Source organism: Ranitomeya variabilis, chromosome 2, assembly GCF_051348905.1.
Source record: "Ranitomeya variabilis isolate aRanVar5 chromosome 2, aRanVar5.hap1, whole genome shotgun sequence".
NCBI classification, from domain to species: Eukaryota; Metazoa; Chordata; class Amphibia; order Anura; family Dendrobatidae; genus Ranitomeya; species Ranitomeya variabilis.
This window is the reverse complement of record NC_135233.1, coordinates 230,095,756-230,118,329: the sequence shown is the minus strand read 5'-3', so window position 1 is coordinate 230,118,329 and position 22,574 is coordinate 230,095,756. Positions and strand designations below refer to the sequence as shown.

The window sequence follows — 22,574 nt, the reverse complement described above, 5'->3', positions numbered from 1 at the left end:
TGTTCTCTGATGGCCGCTGCCTGAATCCTCTTATCTTCAGGAGGCTCGATGGGAGAGAGTTGGGAGACCCCAAAGATATAGCTTTGGCTGACTTTAGTCTAATGGATATGGGGGCCTAAAGCAAGCATCAGGCGAGATGACCGTCCATCTGTTACTCCTCATCTGTGGCAGCGTCCAATACCGAATGGGTCATTCCATAAATAACATTATTCACCTATCCACAGAATAGAAGCTAAATGTATGATCTGGCTGATGAGACCCTCATCGATGTCTAGTACGGGGGGCCCAAAGTCCACTGTGCGAATGAAGCAGTGGTGATCATGGGCAGGCACCATTCCAATAGGAGGTGAGGGGAACACAGGGAGCAAAGGTTGCACATGCTCACTACCCTCCCATTCACACGGGCTATGATCTCATGGTCCCAGTGGTCAGACCCCCGTCATTTCTGTGGATGGGTGATATGTTGCTTATGGGACAACTAATGCAGACACAACATGCCATTGAGCACCAGGGCACGGCCCTGCTTGTAAACCACACGGGTCAGGGCCGTTCATTCCTTCTGTATTATCTCTACTTCCTGCTGAAGATTTTACAGTCCTCGTAGATGTGTGATTACTCCTCACATAACACAATAGCAGAGGTGGGGCACTAAAAGGAAGAATGAGTAACGTAATCGTGGGTGGGTGAGCTGTGCCCGAGTAAGTGCCAGGCGACACAACTATATCGGAGGAGGCACGGCAAGGGCCCTGGGTCTGACACTGCTGTGTTGGGTAGATTTGTATTCCAGATGAGGAGGCCTATAAGTAGCCCCAGGAGGATCTGTGTGAGCCCATGATGCCAGTGTGTTAGGGGGAAGCGTTGGCATCTGACTTCTATCTGATGCTTTGACGCCATCGCAGGCAGCTTGTGAATTCATCAGAATCAGCCGGCAGCGTTATCTCTGGTGGTTGTGTCTAGAGGTCATACACTGACTCATGGAGAAATACTCACGGGAAATTATCAGAAGAGCCAACCGCTCAGTCCGACACATTCAGAGATTGCTAAAAGAGAACTTGATGGGGTCTTATTTGATGGCAGGCACCAAGATCCCGATGCAACTGCTGCCTCTGCAACACCCTGTCACTTTCCCGCCTCTCACCACAGCTTTGCATTAGTTCATTTCCATTACTTGGAGCTGCTACTGTATACATAGGTGCGGCCCATGCTAGGACAATTAAAAGGGTTGTCCCAAAAACAATATATAGCAACTACCCATAACATAGGTAATTCATTTTTGATCCCTTGAGATCAGGCTGCTCAGTTCCCCACCGATTGAGAACAAGGGTCCCAAAGACTCCGTTGTGAATGGATCAGTAGTGAGCATGTGCGACCTCTGCAATGTATGACCACTGTGGTCATACGTGCTCCAGGGTAATTTTGCATCATGGAACACGGGCAGATTTTCCAGATTTGTGCCAACATCCACAATGGAAAATATGAATTTCCTAATATTAATCTCCACCTTCTTTCTTTCTTATAGTTCACTGCCCGCCAGAAGGTTTATAACATCGCAAATGAGCTTCTTCAGACGGAGAAGGCTTACGTGTCTCGTTTACACCTCTTGGACCAGGTGAGGATACTCTGTGTGTCGGGTTCTCCATCGGCACACGTAAAGGTGCTTAAAATCCATGCTACATTACTCTTCTATCAGGACGGGTGATAGCACAGCATTTCCATCATTCCCAGGAAGAGAAGGTTAGGGCAACCCTAAAGTTGGCCATACACATTAGATGTATATGGGCCCGACCCACCATTGGCCCCAGGAGTCTTTTTAATGTATACTTGTATCTCTTAACTTATCATGTAAGGAGAGCTGTTTGGTTAAAAAAGGATTAGGCTGATGGATTTTAATATGCCCACTCCCTTTGTTCTTTAGAAGAGGAGTTTAGCAGCTGCATGTTGCCTACTTTCTTCTTTTTCTACTGGGAATACATGCTGGCAGTGCATGTGTATAGGGGGTCCTCAGATATGGCCAATAAATCGTATTCACATGACCGACCATGGTGCTTGTCCAATATCTACTGTTGGAAAATAAAAGGGTGAAGCAAGCTGCATTTGGCGATAAGCAGTGCCACAAGGCTGCTTATCCCTGATCCATTATATCACATACATCAGGAAGGTAGGATATGCAGGTTTACCATTGGCTTCACTAGTGGACCTTTCTATTTCAGGTATTCTGCGCTCGGCTCATGGAAGAAGCGGCCACGAAAGGTTCATTCCCCGGTGAAGTCGTTATGGGCATTTTTTCCAATATCTGTTCCATTTATTGCTTTCATCAACAGTTCCTGCTGCCCGAACTGGAGAAACGCATGCAAGAATGGTGAGCGATCATGCTGGGCATATCTGCAGGGCTTTGTGATAGTCGTCCGCCTCCAGAGCATGCTGGTGGTTGTAGTATAGGGAGCCTTAGATTGGAGACCACTTTTTTAGGGAAATACTATAATTTTTATTTATATCTAAAAAAGCGTTTCCATGTTTTTCACCATTTAGGGACAGCAACCCTCGGATTGGGGACATCCTACAGAAATTGGCTCCATTCCTTAAAATGTATGGCGAGTATGTTAAGAACTTTGACAGAGCCATGGAACTGGTGAACACATGGACGGAGCGCTCCTCCCAGTTCAAAAGCATCATCCAAGAAGTGCAGGTCAGTCCGCAGAAGCGAGGGACCATCTGCAATAAAAATGACTTCAAGAAACCAGGCATTACCCCAACCTGGGTAGTTTTAGAGATGGAAAAGGACAATCGATTGGGTTCAGCTTCCTCAAAGGTCATTAATATGTTGTGCCCAAAAACTCCCTTAATGACTTAAAGGCCAGCTGGCGAGCGAGCATTCTGCTTGTTCAGTGGCTGATTGGGAGCATGTCTAGCTAGGCCGATGATCGGGAATGAGCGTTCTAATGAACACTTGTTTGCCGATTATCGACCTAAGTAAATGGGTCTTGGGGAACATTCACACAAACGTATTTTTGGCCTGTGTACTGTCCATAGTGAAAAGGATCATGCACGGCCCCTATGTTAGCCTATGAGCTTGTATATCCAATGTTTCTGATGTTGCTAGCCCGAATTTTAAAATGGCCATCAGAACTACAATCTCTCTCAATTGTAGATGTGAGAGTAAAGAAGGATCGGGCTTTTAGATATCAACATGTCCAACCTTTTTTTTGTTTTCAGTGGAGATAAGCTGCTGCATCTGGCAGCTGCTTACTCGCTCTCCCCCTTGAGATCACATGCCTTGGCCACGTGTCTGGTGGGGTCGGGAAACTAATCTTAAGTATTAGTCCAGATTTTCCCTTTCTTATGGATGCTGCCTCTACTAATTACTCCTCGCTCTAATTCTGCATTTTTCCATACACTTACAAAAAAGCCTCAACTAGTCGCCCGTATTACAGCCCGTATGTGCTTCTTCCTTCCAAGCCAACACGATGACGTATACAATAGCTTAATAAATCTGGCCGGAGCCTCGGGATCTTCCTTCCCATTTTATTTTATGACCAATAATTACCAGATGCAGAGATTGGAGAGGGAAGGAGGAATGTTTGGCTCCTGGGTAAAGAGGCAGAGATTGTGGACTTCCTCTTAGCCCCTGTAACTGGACGTTCGGGGGTCTGTAATTAGTCGGCCCCATAGGTTGGGACTCTTCGCTGTCACATCAAATGTCACCTGTGTGTAACGTAATTAGAGGGAGGACTGTTGTGGGTCTGCGGCGGCGCGGAGGTGGGTGAGGCCGAATTCCTCCGGCCTGCAAACCAAAGCACAGCAAGGAGTAGACTGTAATTTATTTACAGTTCCTGTCTTCCTGAAACATAAAAAGCCAATGTATTCCAGGGCGTGTTTCTGGTTTACTATGGAAAGTTCTCTACAACTACAGAAAAAGAAAAGAATTGGGGTATGTTCACATGTGGCGCTTTTGCATCTTTTTTTTTTTCTTTTTGTCTGTTGCAAAAGCACAGAGTTTTACAGTAACAGCAAAGTGAATGAGATTTAAAAAATTCATGCATGTGTGTTTTTTTCCTTGCATTTTTTTTTTTTTTTTTTTTTTTTTTTTTTTAATCTGCAGCATTTCGGATCTTTCAGCGTTTTTCACCCATACTAATGAAGGGGGGAAAATGCAAGTAAAAACACTGCAAAAAATGCAGGTATGATACACAGTATTTTTTTCTGCCAACAGGAAAAAAAAACAATAGTGCAGAAAAAAATGCTGCGTGTGAACATGCCCTTAAAGGGATTTTCTGGTCTCTGAAAACCTTTGCCTACCTTTTGCAGTTTGTTTGAAACAAAAACAAAGAAAACAACGCTTTACTCACCCTACCCAGGTCGGGCGCTGAGTCTCCACCGCTGCTCCTGGGGTCTGTTATTGTCTGCAGCAACGACGTCAAATTGACAGTGCTGCAGCCAATCAGCGAGCTCAGCAGCTGTGCCAGAATTGACGGCACGTGACGCTCTGAGATGCTGAGCTCACTGATTGTCTGCAGTGCTGTTGACAATAACAGGGACCAGAGACTCGGCACTGGACCTGGGGAAGGTGAGGAAAGAACATGCATAGAGGTGTTTCAAACCCCTTAATGGTTACTAGAAAAATAACCCACCTCTCACCCCGGCCCCAGTGGATTATGTATCCCCCCAATGAAGCGAAATTCCCCACACTTGCCCTTGGAGCCTGTCGACAAAACTTAACGCCAATCTAGAACTTGCCTATGGGCCACGACCATTATAAAACAGGCTGCAGCCTGCCAGCCGCCTCCCTGGCCCTGCCTCTTTCAGCTGCCACTATATTGTGCTGGTGAAGGGATATTGGGCTGTATACATGCAGATATCGCCCCAGGGTGTTGTATACATACACACATAGGTATATACATTGTATTCAGTCCGGGCTTTGCTTTGTGTTTCAGAAGGAGGAGGCCTGCGGTAACTTGACATTACAGCACCACATGCTGGAGCCTGTCCAGAGGATTCCTCGCTATGAGCTTCTGCTCAAGGATTATCTCCAGAAACTGGCAGAGGACTCCAGAGACCGGACGGATGCAGAAAGTATGTGTGTACATGTCCTACAAAACGAGGGTCTGGCCAGGGCCGGACTGGGACTAAAATTCAGCCCTGGCATTTGAAGTTACACAGGCCCACTTGTCACATGGTGACTGTATAATATCTTTGTACACTTGTAGGCAGGGCCCTAGGCAAAGTTTATAATGGGGCCCCAAATGCTAACATATTGCACATCACACAAAAGCATTTCGGTTGTATTTACAAGCGCTGAGTTCAGGCCGCTAAATGAGTTTGATCAACAATACTGAAGTTGTTCAACGCTTGTTTCCTGGCCTCTTTCCACCAGCTGAGGAATAATGATGAGACAGAACGATCACTAATAGATCACTAACAGATCACCATACAGTATCATGTTATCAGCAGCACATCTACAGTTTACACCTGCGATGTGCTGCTGAGAACAATGATTTTGGTTCCAGCAAAAACAAACTGAATATGCAGCATTTTACTTGTTTAGTAAAATACACCCCATAGTCTTCCATATATTATAATGTGCACCACAGTCCTCCATATAGTATAATACACTCCCTATAGTCCTCCATATATTAAAATACACTGCTCAGTCCTCCATATAGCATAATACACTCCTCATAGTGCTCCATATAGTATAATGCACCGCCATAGTCATCCATGTAGTACAATACACTTCCCATAGTATAATGCACCCCATAGTTCTTCATATAGTATAACGTATTCCCCATAGTCCTCAATACAGTATAATGCAGCCCACATATAGTATAATGCAGCCACCCCATAGAATATAATGCAGCCCCCCTCATAGTTTAATGCAGCCCCCTCATACAGTATGATGCAATCACCTCTCAAAGAATATAAATACAGCCCCCCCATAGAATATAATGTAGCTCCGAATAGAATATAATACAGCCCACCTCCCCACAGAATATAATGCAGCCCCATCAAAGAGTATGATGCAATCATCCCTCATAAAATCTAATACAGCCCCCCAAAGAATATAATACAGCCCACCTCCCCATAATATATAATGTAGCCCCCATAGAATATAATGCAGCCCCCCATAGTATATAACACAGCCTCACCCATAGAATATAATATACGGTACCCCCCATAGTATATACCACAGCCTCCCCCATAGAATAGAATATACCCCCATAGTATATAACACAGCCTCCCCCATAGAATATAATATACCCCCCACAGTATATAGCAAAGCCCGCATAGTATATAGCACAGCCCGCATAGTATATAGCACAACCCGCATAGTATATAGCAAAGCCCGCATAGTATATAGCACAACTCGCATAGTATATATCACAACCCGCATAGCAGATAACACAGCTCACGTAGTAGTATACAGCACAACCCACACAGTAGTATACAGCACAACCCACACAGTAGTATACAGCACAACCCACACAGTAGTATACAGCACAGCCCACACAGTAGTATACAGCACAGCCCACATAGTAGTATACAGCACAGCCCACGTAGCAGTATACCTCACAGCCCACGTAGCAGTATACAGCACAGCCCACATAGCAGTATACAGCACAGCCCACATAGTAGTATACAGCACAGCCCACATAGTAGTATATAGCACAGCCCACATAGTAGTATATAGCATAGCCCACACAGTAGTATATAGCACAGCCTACATAGTAGTATATAGCACAGCCCACACAGTAGTATACAGCACTGCCCACACAGTAGTACACAGCACTGCCCACACAGTAGTATACAGCGCAGCCCACACAGTAGTATACAGCACAGCCCACGTAGTAGTATACAGCACAGCCCACGTAGCAGTATACAGCACAGCCCACATAGTAGTATACAGCACAGCCCACATAGTAGTATATAGCACAGCCCACATAGTAGTATATAGCATAGCCCACACAGTAGTATATAGCACAGCCTACATAGTAGTATATAGCACAGCCCACACAGTAGTATACAGCACTGCCCACACAGTAGTACACAGCACTGCCAACACAGTAGTATACAGCACAGCCCACATAGTAGTATATAGCACAGCCCACATAGTAGTATACAGCACAGCCCACACAGTAGTATACAGCACAGCCCACACAGTAGTATATAGCGCAGCCCACATAGTAGTATACAGCGCAGCCGACATAGTAGTATACAGCGCAGCCCACACAGTAGTACACAGCACTGCCCACACAGTAGTACACAGCACTGCCCACACCGTAGTATACAGCACAGCCCACATAGTAGTATATAGCACAGCCCACATAGTAGTATACAGCACAGCCCACACAGTAGTATATAGCACAGCCCACATAGTAGTATACAGCACAGCCCACACAGTAGTATATAGCACAGCCCACACAGTAGTATATAGCACAGCCCACATAGTAGTATACAGCACAGCCCACATAGTAGTATACAGCACAGCCTACACAGTAGAATATAGCACAGCCCACATAGTAGTATATAGCACAGCCCACACAGTAGTATATAGCACAGCCCACATAGTAGTATACGGCACAGCCCACATAGAATACAGCACAGCCCACACAGTAGTATATAGCACAGCCCACATAGTATACAGCACAGCCCACACAGTAGTATATAGCACAGCCCACATAATAGTATACAGCCCACATAGTAGTATACAGCACAGCCTACACAGTAGTATATAGTACAACCCACATAGTAGTATACAGCACAGCCCACATCTCTCCCCCCCTGACAATGGCCCCACGGTCCAGTAAAAAAAAAAAAAAACACTCCTCACCTCTCCTCGTGCCCGCGTTGCTCCCTGCTCCTGTCTCGGCGGCTGCCGCTGCACTGCCTGGGACACAGTGAGTGCGCACGCACCCGCAATGTCAGAGGCAGAGCGGGGAAGGATGGGAGAGGGAGCATCAGCGGATGCTCTCTCCTCCATCATTGCATTCAACTGTACCGGCGTCATAGACGCCGGTATATTTGAATGTGGCGGCGCTGGTGGGGGGGTGAGTTGGCGCAGTGGCCCACTACTGCCACTGGCCCTTCTGGCATTTGCCAGAACTGCCCGATGGCCAGTACGGCCCTGGGTCTGGCCATCCGCCAAACTGCTAAAGAAAACCTAAAAGTCGCTTTTTTTAATTTTAGTTGTTGAGGAACTACATAACCCAGCGAAGTGAACTTAGAAAAACATGGCTGATTGCTTTCCAGAATCAGTGCCACACTTTCCTACAGGTTGTGTCTGGTATTGCGACTCAGCTTTATTGGAGTGAATAGAGCTCACTGCTATTTGAAAGAAACCAGCAATTTTTTTGCATTCTTTAAAGGGGTTTACCATTTTTTAGTCGTACGTATCATTTTATGCCCTCAGCATAAGGCCGGTTTCACACATGTGCCATTCATGGCTTGTGTACAGACCGCTTTGCCTGGACAGGCGGCGAGTCTCCTGACCTAAACTTAACACACCCAAACTTAACAGCCTGTCTGTGTACCGTGGCCTGTACGTGGACCATGAAAGTCGGACATGTGATAGTGGGGAGTAATAACATTACATTAAATAAAAGTCATCAGACTATCTAACCTATACAAGGGTCTCATAACTGCTTGATGATAGCAAATGTCAAGGTAAAGATGGACCAGGCATGTTGCATTTCAGCATGCCCAATCCTAAACTCCCGAGATAAGCAGCGACCCGACCAGGTAAGTCTGGCAGCTGCTTAGCCACGTCTCCCAATTGAAAAAAATAAATGCACCCTCTACCAAACTAAAACCTGATAGTTACTTCAGCATGCAGGGATTTGTAGTGTTTCATTATGGGGGGCACTAACTTTTGTTAAAATTCTCCTGCTCTATGAACACTGAGGGAGTGTATTGTGTTTTCTTGTGAATTCAATATGTAATACCTTTTCTCAGAGCCACACTGCCCTCCAGTGGCTGCAGTGTATATGTATTACTCTTTTTCTTTTTTTTTTGGGGGGGGGGGGGGGGTGTTATTTTAGATTAGGATCTAACACGGACCACTCTTTTCTTACAGAATCTTTGGACCTTATTGCCACTGCAGCTGAGCATTCAAATGCAGCTATAAGAAAAATGGTGAGGAATCCATAATTTCAAAATATTCTCCTTTTCTCCAAAGTTTCCTTTGAATAATTAAGTCCATAATGCTTAGGTTTTGTCAAATTTAATTCCTCACCCCCTTATGGGTGCCCTGTAGTATGGTGATGCTGAGATCTGTGGGTTCTCCAGGGCAGATCATGACTCCGGACTGTCCTCCACCATGTTCCAAAGTGGCTCCAAAATCTCAAATCTGTTGTCACATCGTCTCTCTCCTTCTTACAGGAAAGGATGCACAAGCTCTTAAAAGTGTATGAACTCTTGGGCGGAGAGGAAGATATTGTGAACCCCACTAATGAGCTGATCAAAGAGGGGCATATACTTAAACTGTCAGCAAAGAACGGGACCACCCAGGACCGATACCTCATACTGGTGAGTGTCTACACACGGCCAGTGGATGATCATCATTGCCTCTAATCTGTGGCTAAATGCCAGTTTCACACGGCCGACTTTCACAGTCAGAATACAGAGCACGATGTCTGCAGGGGTCGTGGATCTCCTGACCCGAATTCAACAGCCTCCTATATCTATATATAAAGTTGTCAAGAGCTGTAGTCATGACCGAGCTGCCGACCGGTTATGCTCTGGCATTTTACAGGAAAAGTGTCCCAGTCCCAGTGTGCTGTAGGGTGTGGGGTGCATCACACTAAGGCTGCCGTCACACTAGCAGTATTTGGTCAGTATTTTACATCAGTATTTGTAAGCCAAAACCAGAACCAGGAGTGGAACAATTAGAGGAAAAGTATAATAGAAACATATGCTCCACTTCTGCATTTATCACCCACTCCTGGTTTTGGCTTCCAAATACTGATGTAAAATACTGACCAAATACTGCTAGTGTGACGGCAGCCTAACTTGTGCGCTGTCTCCAGGCCTCCATCCTCAGGAGCCACCGCACACAACTCAGGGGAAACCAAGCTCATTGCAACAAGCAAACGTTTCCTAGTCAGTTCAAGTTTATCAGATTGTAGCATGTGGGATAGGACACAACACTTCATAGTTCTTACTTTTGTAGTACAATGTATCTTCAGCCCTACCACTCGTTCATCCTGGACTGCCCCTAAGCCTACTGACTCTGTCAGCCTCAGGAATATCCTGTCCATTTCAGCAATGCACCTGGGAGCAGCCACCTGCCCTTCGCGCGGTTCCACTTCCACCGACCTCTGTAAGTCAGAAGACCAGGTGCTCTCCCTAGTACCTGGACCGGGCTCTAGGCTCCGGACGTTACTGGAATGTCCACAGGGGACATCAGTATGGCCTCCCACTGCCTTGAACGATAGGTACATGCTGGCCCTAGCAGCCCACTGTACTTGAACTTGACTTTGTCACTGCATTTCCTTATCTGAGTCTCTACCAGAAAGTGCCCACTTTTTACTAACACTAGTCCTCACCCACTGGGCTAGTTCTATCCATTAACCATAACCTATCCTATAGACTAAACCTGTTTTCCTACACCGTTGCTAAGCCACTTAACTAAATAAACAGTACTATATTATCCCAAGTCTAACCCTGCGCTTACCCTGCACTATGCACTACTCACATTGTACATTAACACTTTACATTACTTATTACCTTCAGACAATATAAAAGACGCTCATCACTATTCACATCACACATAGAACCGCATGACACTGTACACACAGCGCGATTGTTGTCTTCAGGGGTAGGAACGCAGCAGAGCAGTCCATCACTCTTATATATACATCAGGAGACCCACGGTCAGTCTGAGCTCTAACCACGATTATCGAATGGGAGAAATCGGAGAAGTGTTAACTGACCAAACATAAAAAAATGATGGCAGAACTAAAACTCTGTCTGGGCCTGATGAGAGTTGTAGTTTAGCCACAGGATTGCAGTAGGAAGCAAATAAACCAATGGTCCTGTGCCTTTATACATAATTCTGCAAATCAGGAATCGCCAAAAGCCAGATATAACTGAGAACAGTTGGATATGTTTCCCAAATTAGCAGACACCGCTAATTCTAAGTACATCCCATTTTTCCTTTCCGCAGTTCAATGACCGCTTGCTGTACTGCGTTCCTAAGCTGCGTCTCATTGGTCAGAAATACAGCGTGCGGGCGAGGATTGATGTGGAGGGGATGGAGGTGAGTGTGTGATATGTACATGGCGGTACATTGCTCTTGGGGCATGCGTGCACTGAGTCTTTTTGATGACTTTTTGGAGTGGAAACTGAGCGTAAACTCCCAAGTTTCCACTCCAGAGATCTCAGTGTGAACATTCCCCTCCGCATTTTCAGTATTTCTTCCATGTGGTCTTCTCTCCATAGCTGAAGCACAGCAGCAGTCCCAACCTCACCAGGACGTTCTTAGTGTCTGGGAAACAGCGCTCCCTGGAGCTGCAGGCCAGGTAGGGTATTACAAGTGGTAAGAGTAGATTGTAAGCTTTGTGACCCAGATTACAGGCTCAGTATTAAAGGGGTTGTCCACTGTGGACTGTACCTGTTTCTTAGTCCAGGCTACATTGTCCTTCTGGTGGAGCACAGACTTCCAGTCCTGCCCTGCATCTACTAAGAGCCCTGAGTGCAGAAGAGTTACTCTTTGCCCCCTGCCATATTCCTACTACACACAGTGACCTTGTAGATATGTCGGATTCCTAAGACAATCAGCTGTAATCTAGCGAGAGACAAATCAGCAAGTATTGAATTCCATTGCTGTGTCCCCATTAAAGCCAGTGCTGTCTGCAGTGCAGCGCCTCAGCCCCATGCCACATATTGCAGGACCATGGACACTCCACAGGGCATCATATTCTCCAATGGACATGCAACGGCCAAAAATCCCCCATACATCATAGAATAAAATCAGGGGATATGGGGCTAAGACGTAAGCCCATACCAAGATATGGGTGCTGTGAGACAGATCTGTACGACAGGTGTCACTAATACGGCCCAGGCTGTACGTTCTGCACCATCTGGGCATTGCACTATTTTGTCGGCCACTTTTTGGCATTTAAAAAAAAAAAAAATTAAATATAACTTTTTTTTTGTAGAACTGAAGAAGAGAAAAAAGACTGGATCCAGGTGAGATTATCTTCCATATAGCCATTGAGTTATAGCTTCGTGTTTGTTGGGTCACGTATCGCCATCGGCCTGTGGGCAGCATATGGGCGCACACATAGGTTGATGCAGCGTGCCCTTCACTTCCAGGTTTGGAAATACTGAAATGTCTGTTATATCTCATAGGCGATTGAAGCTACGATGAGTCGCCATGAGCAGACAATGGAGACTTACAAACTGCTATACTCAACCCATCGGGAAGATGAAGAGACCCCTCCAAACTCACCGGTAACTATTCACATGAGAGGCGATGGGGGCATCGGGTCACTACAGGTCATATGACATTATACTAAACTACGTGATGGTATTACAGGAGTGGCCGGTAAATCATTCAATTCTGTTTGTCTTGCAGAACACAGACTTGGGCAAGCGAGCCCCAACTCCGATCCGGGAGAAAGAGGTGACGATGTGCATGAAATGCCAAGAAGCTTTCAATTCCATAACCAAAAGGAGGCACCACTGCAAAGCATGTGGACATGTAAGTTCTCTGCTGCATAAGTCCCCATACATAATACTACTAAGTCCTCCATCGTTACCATTATCCACCACAAGGTGGAACAGAACACGTCTTTATTCAGCTCTCATTGACATCAATGGCATCCTTTTGTATTAGTACACAATGAGCTCCCTCTAGTGGAGAAAGTAGTTGCAAGCAGGAAAAAAAAAGATTGGAAAGCGCTCTGAACCTCGTGGAGTCCAGCATATACCCATGCGTTCATCTTCATGGACAAATATGACACATTAGGGAAAGCAGCACCATATACTCGTCTTTCTTCATTCAGTATGGAGAGTGGGAGCTCTAATTTCCCTGCTAAACTCCCCCCTTACCAGGCAGCTTGCATTGCTAAGTAACATCCTGATCTGCAGACAATGAATTATACATTACGGCCTCTCTAATAAATAATTCCCATGGGAACCTCTCCATTTTTGGTCACTTTCCGATTTCCCTGGCCCCATTAACTCCATCTTTTCCCACTCTGTAGTTGTGTATATCTGCTTCTGAGATTACCATCTTGGTTAGCGTATGCCTGCTTTACACTGCAGTTCATTTCTTACCGTTAACGTTCCATTTGCTGCTGCTTATTTTACAGGTCGTTTGTGGGAAGTGCTCAGAGTTTCGCGCCCGACTAGTCTATGACAATAACCGAACAAATCGCGTTTGCATAGACTGTTACGGGGCCCTGCACGGTTCTACGTCCAGCCCGGGGTACAATGCCCATACGCCACAACGGAGGAAGTCTATCCTGGAGGTACGCTCCTCAGTATGGTGACCCTGCTGAGTTTTCACTGTCATCTGTGCTTTTAGCCATTTGGTCTGTTGACTTATTCTGTTGGCATTCTTGCAACTCGATCGTCCTCCCCCACACTCCCAAGATCGAGTCGCTGCTCATTTCTCCAACAACTGCATTGCCAAAGTGGTATTACATGGCCCCCCAGCATATATCTGCTAAGACAAACCCGCTCATTTCCTATGCTAATAAATATTGAACATGCCGAATTATTATATATTTCTCTACCCACAGAAACAGGCATCGGTGGTGGCGGAGCACAGCGTCATGTGTAGTTATATGTATTATATGGAGAAGGGAGCCAAGAGCTGGCACAAGGGCTGGTTTGTCATCCCGCAGAATGAGCCCCTGGTGCTCTACATCTACGGTGCCCCCCAGGTCAGTATAATGTGGACGGAGCGCAGCTGGTGCGTATATCATGGCATTTGTGCCATCTTTATGGCATAGAAAAGTCACCCCCCAGATTTGTGGCTTCTCTCACTTTTCAGAGCTGATGGAAAAAAAAGTCTAGATGTAGTTAACAACAAGTGGTATAAATCCACACCGGCTCGTAACATTTGTAGATTTAATTTTCTAACTTAAAGACAAACCGAAATGAGCCAATTTTTTTTCAGGGGTTCAATTAAATAGAAAAATAAGTACGAATTTTGCACAGCATTTTTCCCACCAACACATGAGGATTTGCAGCAGAATTTTCTATTACAAATCTTGAACGTGTGCACATAGCCTTAATTGATAGGACCGGAGAGTGGGCAGTTGGAGCTCCGCTGCTGTGACCTCAGAGCGAAGCTTAGGCAGGAGGAGCTCGGCTGCTGAGACCTATAAGTGAATCATGATCAGTAGGAGCTCTGCTGCGACCTCAGAGCGAAGCGTGGGCAGTCAGAGCTCCACTACGACCTATGAGAGGAGTGTGGGCAATAGGAGCTCCGCTGCTGTGACCTAGAAGCGGAGCTTGGGCAGTAGGAGCTTCGCTGCTGTGGCATAGAGGCGGATCTTGGGCAGTAGGAGTTTCGCTGCTGTGGCCTAGAGGCGGAGCTTGGTCAGGAGGAGCTTCGCTGCTGTGGCCTAGAGGCAGAGCTTGGTCAGGAGGATCTTCGCTGCTGTGGTCTAGAGGCGGAGCTTGGGCAGTAGGAGCTTCGCTGCTGTGGCCTAGAGGCGGAGCTTGGGCAGTAGGAGCTTCGCTGTTGTGGCCTAGAGGCGGAGCTTGGGCAGTAGGAGCTTCGCTGTTGTGGCCTAGAGGCGGAGCTTGGGCAGTAGGAGCTTCGCTGCTGTGGCCTAGAGGCGGAGCTTGGGCAGGAGGAGCTTCGCTGCTGTGGCCTAGAGGCGGAGCTTGGGCAGGAGGAGCTTCGCTGCTGTGGCCTAGAGGCGGAGCTTGGGCAGTAGGAGCTTCGCTGCTGTGGCCTAGAGGCGGAGCTTGGGCAGTAGGAGCTTCGCTGCTGTGACCTAGAAGCGGAGCTTGGGCAGTAGGAGCTTCGCTGCTGTGACCTAGAAGCGGAGCTTGGGCAGTAGGAGCTTCGCTGCTGTGACCTAGAAGCGGAGCTTGGGCAGTAGGAGCTTCGCTGCTGTGGCCTAGAGGCGGAGCTTGGGCAGTAGGAGCTTCGCTGCTGTGGCCTAGAGGCGGAGCTTGGGCAGTAGGAGCTTTGCTGTTGTGGCCTAGAGGCGGAGCTTGGGCAGTAGGAGCTTCGCTGCTGTGGCCTAGAGGCGGAGCTTGGGCAGTAGGAGCTTTGCTGTTGTGGCCTAGAGGCGGAGCTTGGGCAGTAGGAGCTTCGCTGTTGTGGCCTAGAGGCGGAGCTTGGGCAGGAGCTCCACTGCTGTGACCCAGGAGTAGAGCATGCGTAGTAGAAGCTCCGCTGCTGTGACCTAAGAGTGTAACATTTTTCTTTTTTTCCTATCCTCAAATAACCCTTTTCAAGGGATTTACCCCTATAGCATTTTAATGCTGCCTTTATTACACTAAAGTGTTGCTGCAGTGTGTACCAAAACATTGTTTAATGCTGGCGCTCATGTACCTGTACCAGTCTGGGATCGCGTCACTCATCCCTGCAGTTAGGTGGTATCATGCCCCCAGGAGAAGCCACTTTTCTTCTCACCCCTGTACACGCTTGCTTTCCTGCGCTCGTATTATAGAGGTGTCATGTTCCCATAAGAGCCGCATGCATTTTACTCTGACGGGACACACATAATCTAGTCTTAATCTCTCTGCTCTCTGTGTGTCTGGATACTTCTAGGTTATTGATTCTCTTCTGTCTAACAGGACGTGAAGGCTCAGCGAAGCATCCCATTAATTGGCTTCGAAGTGACCCCCACAGAACAATGTGAGCGCTCGGACCGCAAACACGTCTTCAAGATCAGTCAGAGCCAGCTCAGCTTCTACTTCAGCCCAGAAGCCGAGGAGCTGCAACGTCGTTGGGTGAACGCGTTGTCCCGAGCCGGCCGAGGGGAAGACTACAGCTGCAAAGACTTACTTCTCGAGGCCGAGGAAGAGAACGATGGGACTGGGGACCCTCTAGGAGACACTTGAGGATTGATCCACTACAAATCCCCCTACTACTTATAGGACCTTACGTAGGGAGGAAACATGACTTATCCGTTCATCGTCAACAGGGGAATCTTACGAGTGTGGGGCCAGATTCTTGGTTCACGTGGGGAGGGCTGGACTCACCCATAGTACTTCTATATTCTACAAAGTACCCGAAATGAAAGCTAAACCGCTAGACCCCAGAGGATCAGTGACGAACTTAACCTCTTGTGGGCTAGCCGAGAAGGATGGGGCTGGACCGACCCATCATCATACCCATAGGAAGCAGTCGGATGGCTGGATTGACCCATTTACACTTCCTTCCTAGGTCACCAGATGCTTCCGCACTCTTGAACTTCTTTCCTACTCAAACCCATCACCGGCACTTTCTCTTTTCTTTTGTTTTTTAAATATGTATTATAATTATTTTATTATTTAGCAACACTTTTTTTAAGTTGTTCTTTCGCTCATTCTGGGACCTTAGGTTCCTTTTTTTTTAAAAAAAGAAAAAGGTTTTTTATCATCATCATTCCAGCCTCCATGCTCACATTGCCTCTATGAGCGAGTCCTTATGGTAGGAGAGAGGAGGAAGAATAGTGGCAGGGTGTAAAGAAGCCAGTAGATGCTGGGATTTCTAACAAAAGTGCCATAAAATGGAGGAAACGCTTAATAGCACAGGTGTGTACAGTGCCATATAAATCGCCCCTCGTTATCCCACATCCTCCTACAGCATGCCCCTATCCCAAGTCCGTTTGTATATATCACGCCATAAGGGGGGTAGTATACGGATGAAGATCACTGGTTACTGACATTAGTAGAGAGGGAATATTTTACCCAATCCTACAAAGGCTAAACGCGTCGTACATGTAAATTTGGGCCCCCGAGATTCAAACCCTATGGGCCAGAAGGCTTCATAAATAACTATGATACTGCGGTGCCACCACATTGAGCACAGTAATACGGATGCTAAAATGTGACTATGTTATGGCCATCTGAATGAGGAACAAGGCTGTAATTTGTAGCTACAGTCTCCAGACCATAAGGCGACACAGGTCCATAGAAAGAGGCCCGAGAATGATGACCATCTGACCTTTCCTTTACCAGACGCCCATTATTGGGAGAGAAAAAATCGTGCCAACTCTACCATCCGCTATGAATGCTGATTTCACACATCTGACATTCAAGGTCTAAGTACGGACAGCGATGTTTGGTCCGGCCTTGGGTCTCCTGTTCTCGGGAGGCTTGTGGTTGGTTCGGGCATCGTGGTCCTAACTAGGGCTATGACATGTTAAGCCGGCCTAAGGGAAAACTTCTCTAATACTTCTGCAAGCCCCCCCCAGCACTTGTCATTGCCCACATGCCACTGCCTTCACATTCAGCCAATGCGATAATGACAAATCAGTCCCTACGTGGCACCGGTCGACTATCTCAGCCTAGCCGCCATTACATAAAGCTGAACAGAAATAGTCACCACCCGAAACCTAAACTGAAACGTGTGCCGACGTGAATCAGGGATGCACCTTCCACCATGCGGTCTGGCATTACCAAAACCCAAAGTATTCTGTATTATACCTAGTTTTTGGCATCCTAGCAAAGATATTTGCTTTTTTTTATGGGGGCGAGGGTAGGGGGATATTTTGCTGTGATTGGAACCAATCATACAGGTGTCAACTGTAAAATTTCCAAAAGATATGTGGCTTATAGGGGGATAAAACGAAAATCGATTTCACCAATCGTGGAGTGGGGATACGCAGCTACTGGTCAACACCGGGGACCACTTATCTCCATCGTGTTAAAGTGGATCTGTCACCAGATTTCACAGTTGAAACTGCATGCATTATTTAAAAAAAATCTTTGATCTGATGAAACCAGTGTACTTACTTTGAGAATATCATCTTTTTTTGAAAGCTTTACCCCAGTCATCTTGATATTCAAATGAACATTTCATAAGTCCAGTCCTAGCCAGAATCATATTATGCTAATTTTATTACATACATTCATTCCGAAACGGATATTTTCAAAGTACATACACCGGCTTCGTCAGCTTTTTGATAAATTTATGCAGTCTGTATTGTGAAATCCGGTGACTGATCCCCTTTAAGGCTTTGTCAGCCCAACGGAAAGGAAAAACATCAAATGTTTATGGCACCGGAAGGATAAACCCTTTCACTGGCAGAGCGGCAATGTCATCGGTGTGTTCCTATGGTCACATTTTAGGGCCTGTGCATGCTCCGCTTGAAGTTTAGATTTCCCGTTCTTACCAATGAACCCAGAGAACCAAAACCAACTACAACTGTGCTCAGTTTTTATTTACACAATGATTTGTGCCAAGAAACAACACATTTACCTATGAATTGTGCCAAATTTTACCCGAATATCACACGATCGGGAGGAATTGGACTGATTTGAGTCAATTTGTCACAGGAAAGCAGATATGTAGCAAATCTGTCTGTTTCTGGTGTTCCTACTGACAAGTCTCGACAATACAATTTTTGTTTGCGTATTTTCTATCCCCTCTCGCCGCCCTGTGAATGCCCCTCCGTGCTGTGATGCCACATGTGCTGCCAGTATGGACGTCTCTCCACGCCGCTCCGCTTCCGATCTATGTCAGCTGTTGGGTGGAGGTATGACATTGGTGGCAGGCCACTGGGGAAGTTTGTATGAAACGTACCCTCCCCCACCCCACCCCGTGCTGGAGATATGTTCTGTCCGTTCAATACAGTCTGTTTATTGCAACCAGTCTGTCTGTGTTCTTTCTGTAGAAATTATTTAATAAAAGTTGGCTGAGCATCATGCAACGTTTTCTGCGGCATCCGACAAGCACAACTCCTCCGCTAACAGAACATGCACTAACCCAATCCATCCCAGGTGCAGCACAAGAGAAGATCCCACGTCCATACTGCATTTATTTTTCTAAGTGAGCCCAGTGTAATCGTCACTTTCATCAATAGCACAAGTGAAAAGAAGCAACTTTGTAATATATCTTCTCGGAGGAATCTGCTTCTGTTCCCTCCTGCACTGATCTTTCACTCTCAATTCAGTGGTAAAATCTGTATTCAGTGAAGACAGAATTCCCCACTACAGACAGAGATGACTTTTGGTGCTTGTAAAATTCTATGGAGGAGGGAGGAGCTAGAGGAAGACACAAACATTCTGCTAAACCACAGTTACAGTTCTCCATAGAATGTTATCAGCACCGACTGTCATCTCCTATCTCAGTAATGGGAAAATCTGTATTCAGTGAAGACACATTTTGCCTGTACATTGAGAATGAATTATCAGTCTGGGAGGAGGAGGATTTCTCTGATAAAATATATTACAAAGTTGCTTATTTTCACCTGTACTATTGAGTCCTTAAAAAAAAAACAGTTACAACAAATCATTTTTGTTTAAAGGTTTTCTTTTTTTTTTTCCCTCCACAAATAATGAAACTTGTTAAAAACAATAAAAAAAAAAAAAAGTAAAACCAAACATTCGTGCCACTTTCTGGAATCCATAACATTTTTTTCTTATGCCTACGAAAGGAATAGTGAGGGCTTTTCTTTATACTATTTTGGGGTACATAGATATTTTTGATAGCATTTAATTACATTTTTTAGTGAAGGTGATGGTGCTGGTAGAGCAATGGATGCCGAAGTAAGCGCTGGTAAAATTTAATTAAACAGATGCAATCAGAGCCACTCCGGGTGCTGCTGTTAGAGGCAGACGCTGACTGTTATACACACCCAGCTGCTAATCTCATTCCATCTATCCATATGGTCATATAATAAAACTATAATTCTTTGTCCACCACCAGGGGGAGCTCACTGAAGACAAGTGTATAAAAATTAAACTTTACTTTCATAAAGCTCCCCCTAGTGGTGGCTGCATGCAATTGTAAGTTTATTATTGAACCATCTTTGTGACCATTCAGTCCTTATTAGTGCCCATCCGTATAAATAAAACATCTCATTCACACTTGTAGATTCTCAATCCATATTCTTTCTAAAAAGAAAAAACAAATCCAAAATGTCATACCAATGGGATGCTATAGGGGGACTGCAGCATCATTCTTTCTGTATGGTGCCAGATGTGGACATATTCTGTATTTTTTTCTTATATATGGGCGTTATTAAAGCAGCTGCATGCACACTTGGTGTAATGGACAGTAAAATGTCTTGATGGGGAGTACCCCTTTAAATATCAAAATAGTCAAATCAATACAAAACTGAAGATTTACTCAAGTTGGGGAGATAAAGGAGTGATGGTTTTTATTGTGCAGACTATAGTCCTCCAACGCAGAAGGGATGAATAACTCCAACACATACAGCTCATCACAATCATTATTCCTCAGTGAATCTTCAGGCGGCGGACGCATCCATTATTGATGATGCCCCAATTGTGCCGTCCTCTGGTGAGTTGTTCAATTATATACTGTCTGCTGAAGAAGCTAAGTAAGTGCATTGTAGATCCACTTACATCAATGTAACTGTCACCCAAGAGCTGCTGCAGCATCTGCGGCAGCGCCTTCTGCCTCTTACACAACCCTAGAGAGACCTCCTGTCGGGGCCAATTGTTTCCTAAATATGATGGACACAATCCTTCCCATGAACAGTACATCACTGCCGCGCTTACCCGGCATACAGGGAGCGGCACATGTACATATCATAGCGGCACAAGCGAGAGAACCTTATAGAACATCTCTAACCGGTGGGATACTTGAGCCATGGATCATCTCACAATGTCACTTATTTAGGATCCTATAAAGCGGAGAACCCTACGGGCTTCATTTAAAGCTGATGTAACCAGGTTTGGTTTTACAATACAAACTGCATATATTAAAAAAAAAAAAAAAAAACACCACGCATTAGTACTGCTGAGGCCGGTGTATTTACTTTTAAAATCTATTTCATAATAACTGCATTATCCATTATGAAAATGGAAACTCAATCTCCTCTTTGTCCCTCTTGAAAAATTTTAGCTCCTCAGTGACCCTCCTCCCTGCTGAACTCTAAGGCTATGTGCACACGTATTTTTGAGGTCTGCGGATTTTTCCGCAGCGGATTTGAGAAATCTGCAGGTAAATGGCACTGCATTTTACCTGCGGATTCCTATTATGGAGCAGGTGTAAACTGCTGCGGAATCCGCACAAAGAATTGACATGCTGCGGAATGTAAACCGCTGCGTTTCCACACGTTTTTTTCCGCAGTATGGGTACAGCGGTTTCTTTACATGGCACAGTAAACTCATGGAAAACTGCTGCGGATCCACAGCAAAATCCGCAACGTGTGCACATAGTCTTATTGTCCATTCCTTAGGCTAAGCGGGCAGAGTTCAGCAGAGAGGAGGGACACAGTTGTCAATCAGGCTAAGTGGGCAGTGTCCCTCCTCCCTGTATCTCTGCCCACCTAGACTAAGTGACAGCTCCTCAGTGCTGAAACCCCACCCACCTAGCTTAAAAGCTCAACACCCCTCTTCCCTGATGAATCTGCCCACCTAGCCTTGACAACTCCTCAGTCTCTTCCTTCCTGCTAAGCTTCTGCCTACCTACTCTGATTGAAAGGTCCTCAGTGTCCCTCCTCCCTGCTGAGATCTCACACTGCTCAATACAAGCTGCAGCCAGGCAGGATTGGCCAAGGTTAGATACATTTGGGCTCATGAGAGCTGTCATTCTGTAGCTGAAAAAACTCACGAGGATTATATATCAGGAGTATACGGACCATTTTGAATATAAAATTAAAGCACACCAGCATCATCAGGTCTATGATCTATGTAATAAAGTGTGCAGCTTGTATAGTGAAATCTGCTGACAGTTCGGCTTATAAGCCTCCTGGTATAATCCATGGTAAATCGTGGCAGAGGTGGGGAATCACCAGAAACTAAAACGTGTCAATAGACTTAACATACAGATTGTATGAAAAAGAAAAACACACAGATCACAAACGTTAGTAACAGAGATCCCAGTAACCCAAAGGAGATGTACACAGCATCTAGGGGAAATGAGGCGATCGTCCACTCTTGTCTATGGGACGTGTTTGGTAACAAAGCTTTTCTTAGAAGGTGATACATTTATCATGGCTGGGGGCTTCATCAATCACAATGGGCCAGATATGGAGGAGCTTATATAAAAAGAGATGGTCTTGCATTAGGACCACCATTGCATTCAATACCTATAGGACTGCTGGAGTAAGCCGAGCTGTTCTTGGCCATCCCTGTCAATCCAATGGTGCACCCTCCATCCAACGGAGCAGAAAGATTAAGGACCCCCGTCCTAGTGCTCGCCGAGGTCCCAGCAATCACTGAGAAATATATACTATCCACACGATCGGTGGTCATGTTTTTCGCCCTTTTAACCCCTTACTGACATTCCCATTTTCTTTTCATAGAGCCATAACGTTTCTGTCCTTCAGTCCACAAGGCTGTACGAGGGCTTGTTTTCTGAGGGACAAGTAGTTTTGGGTGACACCGACATTTTAAGGCCGGTTTCACACGTCAGTGGCTCCGGTACGTGAGGTGACAGTTTCCTCACGTACCGGAGACACTGACACACGTAGACCCATAAAAATCAA

The 22,574-nt window shown here is 45.8% G+C and overlaps 1 protein-coding gene across 2 annotated transcripts in view; it reads left to right on the top strand.

Annotated features, from left to right (window-relative positions):
• FGD1 (FYVE, RhoGEF and PH domain containing 1) overlaps positions 1-18,819 on the top strand; it is a 122,621-nt gene extending 103,802 nt beyond the window's left edge. For both annotated transcript variants that reach the window (XM_077283916.1, XM_077283917.1), the window contains exons 5-18: positions 1,520-1,609; positions 2,211-2,359; positions 2,530-2,686; positions 4,932-5,070; positions 9,068-9,126; positions 9,373-9,519; positions 11,159-11,251; positions 11,434-11,513; positions 12,153-12,183; positions 12,346-12,447; positions 12,572-12,697; positions 13,311-13,469; positions 13,743-13,886; positions 15,763-18,819. In XM_077283916.1, coding sequence (XP_077140031.1) covers positions 1,520-1,609; positions 2,211-2,359; positions 2,530-2,686; positions 4,932-5,070; positions 9,068-9,126; positions 9,373-9,519; positions 11,159-11,251; positions 11,434-11,513; positions 12,153-12,183; positions 12,346-12,447; positions 12,572-12,697; positions 13,311-13,469; positions 13,743-13,886; positions 15,763-16,029 — 1,743 coding nt within the window. In that variant the 3' untranslated portion in view covers positions 16,030-18,819. The remainder of the gene's footprint in view (positions 1-1,519; positions 1,610-2,210; positions 2,360-2,529; positions 2,687-4,931; positions 5,071-9,067; positions 9,127-9,372; positions 9,520-11,158; positions 11,252-11,433; positions 11,514-12,152; positions 12,184-12,345; positions 12,448-12,571; positions 12,698-13,310; positions 13,470-13,742; positions 13,887-15,762) is intronic.
• Positions 18,820-22,574: the final 3,755 nt, after the last annotated feature.